The following is an 11,549-nucleotide window of genomic DNA, read 5'->3' as shown; positions in this document are numbered from 1 at the left end:
ACCCTCCTTGCTCCCGGTCCCCTGACTGCCCTGACCCCTATTCACCCCTGCCCCCTCACAAACCCCGGGACTCCCATGCCCCATCCAACCCCCCCACACCTCTAACCCGCCCCATCCAACCCACCCTGCTCCCTGTCCCCTAACTGCCCCCACCCCTTATCCAACTCCCCCAACCCTGGGCCCCTTACCATGAGGCTCCACACAGAGCTAGATACGCTGCTCTGCGGGAGCACATAGCCCCGCCCCTCCAGTTGAGCGGGGAGCGTGTCTGCCTCCCCGCAGAGCCAAACGCTGCCCTCAGGAGCGCGCAGCCCCGACCCTCAGAGCGCTGTGTGTGGTGGCAGGGCTCCAGGGGAGGGGAGGTGGGGGAGGGGCCGACAGCTTGCTGTGCTCGGCCTCGAGCTCCGGCCTGGGAGCGCAGTCTCAGCGGCTTGCCGTGCCAGGAGAGTGGGGCCATTTGCCCACCCTGTGCGCATGACTATGCTTCTGCTTCCTGCCCCTGCGGGGGAAGTGGAGGGCAGAGGAGAGTGTGCCGGGCTGGGCAGGATTTTTAGTGGCATGCTGGAGTCCCGGCAGGCTCCAATGTGCCATGAAAAATTGGCTCGCGTGCCGTCTTTGGCATGCGTGCCATAGGTTGCCAACCCCTGAGCTAGGCAAACACACCCTCAATACAGGCAAATGCAGCTTCAAACAGTACTCCAGGAGCAAAGAAAGGGAGAGTGAAACTGAGTTCTTAAAGAGCTTGTCATTAAAAAGCGACGCTCCTGCTGTATTAACCAAGGTGGTGGTATAGCAACAACCTACCACTTGCCATCAGAAACAGATGGAGGTGTGAGGACACTCACTTTGCTATGAGAGTCTATTCTGGCATTGATCAATCCTTCCAGGATCAGCTGGGTCAGCTCATCCTCCAGCGCTGCCACGGTGGTGTTAAATGCTGTGGCCATCTTGCGCATGTCTGCTGATACGTAGGGGCTGAAATACTAAGATTAAGGAAATAGAGTCAGTTTCCAGGTTCATCCACCTTCACCCCCAATCCTTTGAAACTTTATGGTGGGAGAGAGGTCCTACCTCTAACCCTTACCTGTTCCTCAGGTTTGCATGGAACAGTTACCTGGATAAGGGCACGATTTCGGATCTGCGTGTAGAGTGTCCTCACATGAGGTGCCAGGTACATATCCAGCAGCAGGTTATCCTATGCAAAAGAAAAAGCAAAATATTAGAAGCTAGAGCAGGAAGCAGGCTGGATAAAAATAATGATTTCTTTTAAATCAATTTTTAAAATTTTAACAAAAAAACTTAAAATTTAAAATAATTATTTTACATGTTGCTAGTCCTTTATTTTCTTCCTATTTTATAATCTTAACTTGCTACAATGAAAGTTTTGACCTTGTTTCTTAGACGATCTGGAAAAAGGGGTAAACAGTGATGTGGCACAATTTGCAGATGATACAAAATTACTAAAGATAGTTAAGACCCAGGCAGACTGCGAAGAGCTACACAAGGATCTCACAAAACTGGGTGACTGGGCAACAAAATGGCAAATGAAATTTCATGTTTATAAATGCAAAGTAATGCACATTGGAAAGCATAATCCCAACTATACATATAAAATGATGGGATCTAAATTAGCTGTTACCACTCAAGAAAGATCTTGAAGTGATTGAGTGGATATTTTCAGAAGACTATCCACAATGTGCAGCAGCAGTCAAAAAAGCGAACAGAATGCTGGGAATAATTAAGAAAGGGATAGATAATAGGACAGAAAATACCACGTTGCCTCATATAATACATGGTACACCACATCTTAAATACTGTGTGCAGATATGGTCACCCATCTCAAAAAAGATATATTGGAATTGAAAACGTTCAGAAAGGGCAACAAAAATTATTAGGGGTATGGAATGGCTTCCATATGAGGAGAGATTAAGAAACTGGGACTTTTCAGCTTGGAAAAGAGATGACTAAGGGGAGATATGATTGAGTCTATACAGTCATGACTGGTGTAGAGAAAGTAGATAAGGAAGTGTTTACTCCCATAACACAAGACTTAGGGGTCACCAAATGAGTTAATAGGCACCAGATTTAAAACAAATAAAAGGAAGTATTTCTTCACACAACGCACAGTCAACCTGTGGAACTCTTCCAGAGGATGTTGTTGAAGGCCAAGACCATAATGGGGTTCAAAAAAGAACTAGATAAATTCATAGAGGATAGATCCATCAATGGCTATTAGCCAGGATGGGCAGGAATGGTGTCCCTAACCTCTGTTTGCCAGAAGCTGGGAATGGGCAACAGGGTATGGATCACTTGATGATTACATGTTCTGTTCATTCCCCCTGGGGCACCTGGCACTGTTGGAAGACAGGATACTGACCTAGATGGACCTTTGCTCTTACCCAGTAGGGCCATTCTTACGTTCTTAGGAGTTACAGATTTTACAAACATGTTTTCCTTTCTTTAAAAAGACTGCCACAAATTCACACATGAAATTAATGAGCAAGTAGTTCATGTTATTTTTGGAGCCAACACCACCTTCTGATATACTGAAACTTCCATAAGGCAAGAAAGCTGAAATGCTTTGACCAGGCTAGACTTCATCAAGGTTTTCTGTCTAAAATCAATAAGATTTGTGCTCTTACGTCCCTTGGGTGCTGTTGAAAATCCCACCCTTAGCTACTGAGATATGTTCTCACACTGCAGTTGTTGATGAGGCCATGGACTTGGTTTTTCAGCGTAATTGTGCATTTTAAGTGTGAAGCTTCTTGGCAGAAAAAAGGCAATGTAAAGTCTGAAATTTTAGTAACAGTCCAGCAACTAATTAAAGGAACAAGGACAAAATATCCACTGTAACAATTTAAGTATATAGAAAGGGAAGTAAAGAACTAGCAACATGTAAATAAAAATAAATTTAAAAACATTAAATCATGATTCTTATTCACTCCCACCTAGAACCAAGAAGCAGAGCAGAAGAGTCCAACATGAAACACCTACAACTTGAGCGAATTTGAACATTCACTGCTTTTCTTAAGACAAAGGAGAAGAACCCTCAGGCCCTGTGTCACCCTCTCCCCCACCCATCACGTGGAACCCTGAGGTCCCACATCCCCATGCTTCCCCCCTTCCCAGGACTCACTTTCATCTCATCCAGCATCTTCAGGCATGAAGCATATTTGGATTCATAAAACTTGAAGATGATGTCACGCACCTGAGGCTCCAGCTCCAAGAACAGTTTGAAGGAGCTGCAGACACACAGTGGTAGTCAGGCCCTGGGACCAGTCATTGACACACCACACCCCACAAACACTACCACCCCAATACCTGGCTATGAACACTCTCCTCACTGCCCTATGATGCTTCAAGTGTTAACACTCTAGCAGCCTGAACAGCCCATTTTCTCTGGGGTTGGGGACGGGTGGATTCAGCACAGCAAAGGTGCCAGGGTCAGTGAAAGCCAAGAGCCTCCTGCCAAAGCCTGTACTGGAGGTCCCCTTCCATAAAATATAGGAAAGTATGTTGAGCAGGGCAGGTCAAGACCAAGATGGCATCAGTACTGTCAGAGTTGGGCAGCACCTGTCTGCACTATGCTAACCACCACTCAGCTTCCCTTTTGGGAATACTACCTTTACTCACAGTGTGCTGAGAAGCAGGGTATGGCTCAGCATAACAGACTTTAATCCACAGAGGACACAGATCCTCTCCAGGGAGTCCAGCACCTCCAAAGTCCCCCTCCCACAAATCTCTGCATGCTGTTGACCTCTCCCTGCAAGCCACCTGCCTGTCATGCCAAGGAAGCTGGCTGGTTAGCAGAGAGAGGACAACTCCTTTACCCCCTCAATTTAGGATTGATGCACTCTTATCAGTTAGGGCAGTGGTCCCCAACCTTTTTGTCTGGCAGGCGTCAGACGAAGGACCGTGGCGGCGGTGGAGCATCCGCCGAAATGCCACCAAATTTCTGCGGCGTTTCGGTGGTGACGCCTCTCGATGATGTCTCTTGCTGCCAACAAGTGATGTCATCGAGAGGCATCCCCACCGAAACGCTGCAGAAATTAGGCGGCATTTGGGCGGATGCTCCACCACCAACCAGGACATGGACGCATTTAGATGCCCCCGTGGGTGCCGCGTTGGGGACTCCTGAATTAGGGGGCTATTATATTGGATATTTGTATGGCTATCATGAATATCCAGAGGTATAATTAATGACAGATTTTGGAAGGTATATTAACATCCCACTTCAAGGTTTACTAGAGACCAGGATGAGACCTAATGGGGGGGGGGGGGGGTAGATTATCCCACAACTACTACTGAGCAGTACTCCTTTGAAGCATCTGGTGCTGGCCACTGTCACAGAAAGAGACTGAGCTAGATGGACCTTTGTCCAATCCATTCTGACAATTCCTATGTTACTATTGTGAAAGTCTCATCTGTGACTAAACTGGTGCCTTTTCATAGAGAAATCCCAGCTAATGTTTAAGGTTTAGATACCTAAATGGGGTTCTGGAACTCATGCCTCACTTCCAACCAGACCATTCTTGAGCAAAGCTTCAGTACCCATCCCACAAACTCCTCCCCAGGCATCACCTACTTGCTAGAGATGACATTGCGTTGCAGTTCCTGACGGTCAAAGGTGGCCAATGCACAGAGGCCACCATACACAGCCACGTTACTAGGAGATAACAGCTACAGAGAGACAGAGATGGAGACAAGAACTGAAGCATCACTGAATGCTGTAACATGGAGCAAGGCAGAGCTAAGCCCAGACCCTCCCCTCCCACAGCAAGAATACAGGTTGACCCTTGACAAATACAGTGGGACCACGTGTAACCATGGACACTCTCCAAACCAGGCTTCACTCAGACCTCAAAAGCTGGAATAATGCCCAGCAGCCAGCCTTTCAATTCCATTATCTGAACTCCCCTAAATTCAGTTCCCTGGCTCCACTACAGACTTCCTGTGTGACCTTGAGCAGACTCCTCTAACACAGTTCCCCCATCTGTAAAATGGGAATAATCCTGTTTGCCAAATACATTACAGATTGTGGGCTCAGATACTACCGTGATGGGGGCCCATAAGTACCTTACACAGACAGATACTGAACATAGCTTCCCCTCTGACCCCTGCACAGAGCCCTCTCTTGGTCCTCTTACCTCTGGGAAGTCACAGTGGTCAAATGTGGCCAACAAGAAGCACTTTGCTGCCTGCTTGTATTTCCGAGCTGCTAGTTCAGCTAAGCCTAGGAATCAGACTTAGTTAGTTCTTTGTCCACTACCATACATGTACTAGTTAGGACATAAATAAGAAATATGGAGGAGTGGAGTGGGCACCAGGATCCCGAGGAGTTGCTAGAGACCCCCCAGTTTCAGGGAAGCAGACATTGTGTCAGTTAAGTAAGTGACATTCTAGAGACTGAAATGAACTGCACTAGGGAGCCCTGCCTTGGGAAGTTTGGGGAGGTGCAGAAACCAGTCAGGAAGGGGAATCCCAGGATGGTTCCCTGCTCAAAACTTCTTGTATCCGGTCAACTGCGTTTGCGTCCTGCCAAGAGAACGTGAAGTACAGAGACCACTGAGAACATTCTAAGCACTCCTTGGCTGGGTGAGGCACTCTCGACTTCAGTAAAGCCCCAGAAATGGCAAACAGGCGAGAAGACAGCCTGGTGGCATCCAGGAAGCAGAGGAGTTCACTCACCTGCTGCACACTTTAGTTTGGTGAGAATCGCCTGTGTCTGGCTGTCCCTCTCTCCTCTTTGCTAGAGGGTAAGAGGAGCAGGAGTGAGTGACTAGTACAGATCCCTTCCCAGCACTTTCTCTTACCCATACTGGGGGAAGCCGATCTGCTTTGGGAGCTCCCTTTGATCTGAACAGCAGAATCCCCAGATAGCCCTAGGGATACTAAAACCCAGGATCCCATTTGGGAAGGTAGGCAGCATTCTCAATAGGAAGGCCACAAGGACACCATTCACACAGTGCTCAGCCTTTTATGGCTAATGGCAAACACAGGACAGAGGTGATCAGAGGACTTGGTCCTACTCCATTCAATGAGAGGTAAAGTGCTCCAGGCACAAGTCACTGTGGAGATAAAAGGGGCGATGGAGCCCAAAGAGGATAGTATACCAAACAGCAGGATAAACTGACAGTCTGATTAGCTGGAGAACACTGGGTTGTGTGTGAGTTTCGGCAATGAGGGAAGGAAAGATGCATGGGGCAAGTCCAATAAAGAGTGAGAGAAGGGAGAGGGGAGGTCTGGCCAACCCTGACTGAAGAGGTACAGCGCAGAGGAAACATCTGAGATCTGTAAGGGAAAGAAACCTCTTACCTCTGCAATTTCTGGGGTGGACTCTGCCTTGCTTACGTAGCTCAGAACATGGGACCAATTCTGAAGGTAAACACTAACCTGCAAGGGGACAATCAGATATACAACAGTGCAATGAGAGCAAATCAAAGAATAAGCAAATAGTGCTACCTGCTGGCTGACCGACTTCATTTCAGAGATAGAAGGGTGTAACTCATTTATGCTAGAGGGACTCCTCTGCAGATTGTACAATTCTCTCGCCACACGGCTCCCTACCTTGATGACATTGAGACACATGTTAATGACATGCTTAGCGCTGGTACAGTAATCACGGGCTCGTGAGTAACACTTGAGGGCATTGCTGAGGTCCCCACAGTCAAGGTAGTGATCACCCAGGTCATCGTGGCCTCTCCTGGAGAGAAGAATGAGAAGAGCAGTGAGCTGCATACTCAGGCAGAAAATCTCAGAAAAGTGCAGGGTTCCTATTGACTGTGGGGAAGAGAGGCACAAAGCTTGTTCATGTCACTCAAATGGACATTACACCCAGCCCCATCTAATGCAACCCAGGCGCTGAGCTGTAGTCTCCTGGGGGAGCAAAATGCTCTTTCCCACTCCAATCAAGCATTTCCCTCCTCACCTGATGCTCTCCTTAATTGAATTTCCTTTGTAGTTTTTCAGATCCGTATCCAGCTTTTCCAGTTTGAGAAGGGCTTTCTTCCGTGTGGCCTCAACCCACGCTGTATCAAGAGGAGGAGGCTCAATCCCACCATCAGGGACAGCATCAGGGGTGTTCTGCAGCTCTCTGAAAGTCAAGCCAATAAGAGTCTGAATTGGGCTGTTAAACTATAACCTCCCCAAGGCAGGGGCCTCCTATTTATGTGGCACAGTTCCCCTGGCAGACAACATCATGCATTACAAGAGCAGCCATCTAAACCAGAGGTCGGCAAGCTTTCAGAAGTGCTGTGCCGAGCCTTCATTTATTTACTCTAATTTAAGGTTTCGCGTGCCAGTAATACATTTTAACGTTTGTAGAAGGTCTCTTTCTATAAGTCTATAATATATAACTAAACTATTGTTGTATGTAAAGTAAATAAGGTTTTTAAAATGTTTAAGATGCTTCATTTAAAATTAAATTAAAATGCGAGCCCCCTGGACTGGTGCCAGGACCCGGACAGTGTAAGTGTCACTGAAAAATCAGCTCGCATGCCGCTTTTGGCATGCATGCCATAGGTTGCTTACTCCTTGATCTAAACAATAAGGAGGCAAGAGGAAAAGGAAAAGTTCTTCTCCGAGTGATTGCTCATATCATTCCAGTCAAGTGGTGTGCGCGGCCGCATGCACGTGCATCGGAAAACTTTTAACCCTAGCAACACTCGGCGGGTGGTCGCCGTCTACTCTGGAATGGCGCCGCTAATGGCGCCGGAATTAATTTTTTTTTTTTTATTATTTTTATTTTTTTTTTTTTTTATTTTTTTTTTTTTTTTTTTTTTTTTTTTTATTTTTTTTTTTTTTTTTTTTTTTTTTTTTTTTTTTTTTTATTTTTTATTTTTTATTTTTTTTATTTTTTTAATATTTCAATTTTTTTTATATTTTTTTTTTTTTTTTTTTTTTATTTTTTTTTTTTTTTTTTATATTTTTTTTTTAGTTTTATTTATTTTTTATTTTTATTTTTCATTTTTTTTTTTTTTTTATTTTTTTTTTTATTTTTTTTTTTTTTTTTTTATTTTTTTTTTTTTTTTCTATATTTTATTTTTTTTTTATTTTTTTTTTTTTTTTTTTTTTTTTTTTTTTTTATTTATTTTTGTTTTTTTATACCCTGCCGACCCGGCACACTTCAGTTCCTTCTTACCGCCCGTGTCGGTCGTTGAACAGTGGGAGTGCGGCTTAGCTGACCTCCACCTTCCCTAGCTACTCGTAGTTCTTCTTCTCGTTATTTCAAAGTTGTAGTTAATTGTTCTTACAATATATAGTTTGTTAGATTTAGTGATAGTTCATAGTTATAGTTTTGTTAGTTAGTATTTGTGTAGCGGGGTTCGGGGGGTAGCCCTTCCCGCACCCGGTGCCGGAGCTCATGCCTGGCTCACCGGGTTTCAAACAGTGCTCGGCTGTCAGATGCCAACAGGAGATCCCCACGACTCCTGTTTGAAGTGCCTCGGGGAATCGCACTTATCTGCTACGTGCTCAGTTTGCAAGACTTTTAAGCCGAGAACTAAGAAGGAGCCGGGCATCAGGTTTAAAGCAGCTCCTCATGGAAGCGGCCCTGACACCTTCAGCCTTCGGCACCGAGCACGAGCCAGTCGGTGAGCAAAGGCACTCCTACGGCACCGGGCACCCGCCTGGTATTGCCTAGGACTCCCGCTACCGACCGCCGCCGGCACCGAAATCAACTCCCCGCCGCTCCCTCTTGCCGAGGGTCGAAGACGGCGAAGGCTCAGACGGCCCTGACGACCCCGCGTCGCAGCCAGAAGACTGCACCAGGTCGGACCGCCCGGCACCAATACCTGCCGCGGCACCGCCTAAACCGGCACCGTTGACTCCAGCCCCGCAGGGCCGTTGAGTCCGGCGCCTGACAGCTCCCTGGCACCTGCCGTGGTAGAGCTCACTTTGCCGTCTACGCCGGAGACATTTTCTGCAGTGCAGAGACTTGATCGCCATTACCGATGCGGCACCGCCCCTACTCCGGGCACCACCGGTGCGGCTACTACAATCCATGGGCAAGCCGACCCTGACCAGACGCCATCTGTCCGCTTAGCGGACCGGCACCGGCCTCAAGGTCACGATCCCGCAGACGCTCCAGTCGAGACGTCGCTCCCACTCTCAACGCCGCTCCCAGTCCAGCACCGTTCCTGCTCCATGGCACCGATCGGACTCGCGGCACCGGTCAGTCTCTCGCTCCCCATCCTGCTACTCACAGTACCGCTCCATCCCTCGTATGCGCAGGGATGCCATTTCATCCACAGCCGCCATCGCTGGCCTTAACGACGGATGCATCATCCCTCGGTTGGGGGGCCATCTAGGTCACCTTGTACCCAGGGCCTTGGTCATCCCAGGAGCTGACGCTCCACATAAACGTCCAGGAGTTGGAGCAGTCCGCCTCGCGTGCCAACGTGTTCCAGCAACATCTTCACGGCCATTGTGTATCTGTGTTCACGGACAACACAATGGCCATGTACTATATCAACAAACAGGGGGGACCCACTCGTCTCCCCTGTGTCAAGAGCCATTCGACTCTGGGACTTCTGTATAGCCCACTCGTGATAGACCTGGTAGCGTCCTTCTCCCGGGGGTCCGTAACACGCTAGCGGATCGGCTGAGCCAGTCTTTCCGCTGTCACGAATGGTCCATAAGGTCGACGCATCGCCCCCCCGCGGCTGAGTCGGAAGAGCACACACCCATCCTCCGGACTCCCGGCCAGCTGGAGCAGGAACCTCCCCAGGAGCAAGAGGCCATCCAGGATCCTCTCATTCCCGGGGTATCATCCTTTCTCCTCCCCGACCCCGAGGCTTGTGGTGGGACCTCATCATCAGGGCCTCCGCCGATAGACCTCAAGGGCCCATCAGGACCTCCTTCGCAGGGTGGCTCTCAATATCAACCTCCCAGTGGAGGAGGTCCCGGAAGTCGAGGACCCCGTTAGTGAGCATCCTGACCGCGGATGCCCCCACCCGGGTTGCACTGCCGTTTATCAAGACTATCCAGGCCACTGCCGACACTCTCTGGCAGCCTCCAGCCTCCATTCCACCGACGGCAAAGAGAGTTGAGGGAAAGTACATGGTACCCTCTTGGGGTATGACTACTTGTACGTTCATCCTCCTCCCTCTTCATTAGTGTGTCCAGTCGGTCAACGAAAGGAGTGCCATGGCCACAGGCGCCTGCCCCAAAGTCCAAAGAGGCTAGGCGGATGGACCTCCTGGTCGTAAAGTGTATTCCACGGGGGCTCTACAGCTCCGAGTGGCCAACCAACAGGCTCTACTGAGCCGATATATACTATAACACCTGGCGGAGTGGGTAGTTCACCGAACTGCTACTCCCGGACTCACGCCAGAATTTACCGCGTTCCTGGGAAGGCAAAAAAGTGGGACACGTACTTCCGGAATATCGCGGCCATCTTTGGCCACCACACCAGGAAGTACCTCCGTCGCTTCTTAAATGGTCAACACACCAGCAACTTCCAATGGTTTCACAGGGTTCCTTCCTTCGGCCTCTCCACGGCCCGGAATGGGTTCACGAAGTGCATGGCGTCGTCGCCGCCACCTCCGCCAGGGAGCAGAATACATGTGTTCCCGTATCTGGACGACTGACTTATCAGGGGACCCTCGAAGACTCATGTCCGACAGCATGTCGGCATACCATCACGGACTATTCTCCCGGTTGGGCCTACTCCTCAACACCGAGAAATCCACCCTGGTCCTACACAAAAGGCTGGACTTCATAGGGCAACCCTGGACTCCACTCAAGTCTTCAGGCCACTTGCCTCAGCCCGCTTCCAGACGATAGTCTCGATCATCCGGGGTCTGCAGGCCTCCCCAATCACCTCGGCTTGCACCTGCCTTGGCCTACTGGGACATATGGCCGCATGTACTTATGTGACCAAGTATGCCAGGCTCCGCATGCAACCCTTTCAAACGTGGCTCCATTCGGTCTTCCGCCCGGGCAGGGACCCTATAGACGTCCTGGTGACAGTTCCCCTGAGCCCGCTCCACTCCCTCGATTGGTGGCTAACTCCATCCCTTGTATGCCCAGGGATGCCGTTTCATCCACAGCCGCCGTCACTGGCCTTAACGACGGATGCGTCATCCCTCGGTTGGGGGCCCATCTAGGTCACCTTCGTACCCAGAGCCCTTGGTCATCCCAGGAGCTGACGCTCCACATAAACGTCCGGGAGTTTGAGAGCAGTCCGCCTCGCGTTACCAGCGTTCCAGCAACATCTTCACGGCTGTTGTGTATCTGTATTCACGGACAACACAACGGCCATGTACTATATCAACAAACGGGGGGACCCTGCTCGTCCCCTGTGTCAAGAGGCCATTCGACTCTGGACTTCTGTATAGCCCACTCGATAGACCTGGTGGCGTCCTTTCTCCGGGGGTCCGGAACGCGCTGGCGGATCGGCTGAGCTGGTCTTTCCGCTGTCACGAATGGTCCATAAGGCCAGAATCATCCATTCGATCTTCCAGAGGTGGGATTTCCCCTCATAGATCTGTTCGCCTCCCGCTCGAACAGGAAGTGCCAGAGTTCTGCTCCTTTCAGGGTCTCTCTCC

General features: G+C 49.2%; 1 protein-coding gene across 5 annotated transcripts in view; it reads right to left on the bottom strand.

The window, feature by feature from the left end:
* The window catches only part of GPS1 (G protein pathway suppressor 1), a 50,499-nt gene that overhangs the window by 25,681 nt on the left and 13,269 nt on the right, over positions 1–11,549 (bottom strand). For all 5 annotated transcript variants that reach the window (XM_032764479.2, XM_032764475.2, XM_032764476.1 and 2 more), the window contains exons 4-12: positions 6,929–7,093; positions 6,568–6,703; positions 6,316–6,393; positions 5,689–5,749; positions 5,148–5,233; positions 4,586–4,680; positions 3,137–3,242; positions 1,115–1,195; positions 846–983 (exon numbers count right to left, since the gene is read on the bottom strand). In XM_032764479.2, coding sequence (XP_032620370.1) covers positions 846–983; positions 1,115–1,195; positions 3,137–3,242; positions 4,586–4,680; positions 5,148–5,233; positions 5,689–5,749; positions 6,316–6,393; positions 6,568–6,703; positions 6,929–7,093 — 946 coding nt within the window. The remainder of the gene's footprint in view (positions 1–845; positions 984–1,114; positions 1,196–3,136; positions 3,243–4,585; positions 4,681–5,147; positions 5,234–5,688; positions 5,750–6,315; positions 6,394–6,567; positions 6,704–6,928; positions 7,094–11,549) is intronic.

This window comes from Chelonoidis abingdonii, chromosome 13 (genome assembly GCF_003597395.2).
Source record: "Chelonoidis abingdonii isolate Lonesome George chromosome 13, CheloAbing_2.0, whole genome shotgun sequence".
NCBI classification, from domain to species: Eukaryota; Metazoa; Chordata; order Testudines; family Testudinidae; genus Chelonoidis; species Chelonoidis abingdonii.
Note: the sequence above shows the minus strand (reverse complement) of the source record. Positions and strands in the feature narration are given on the sequence as shown.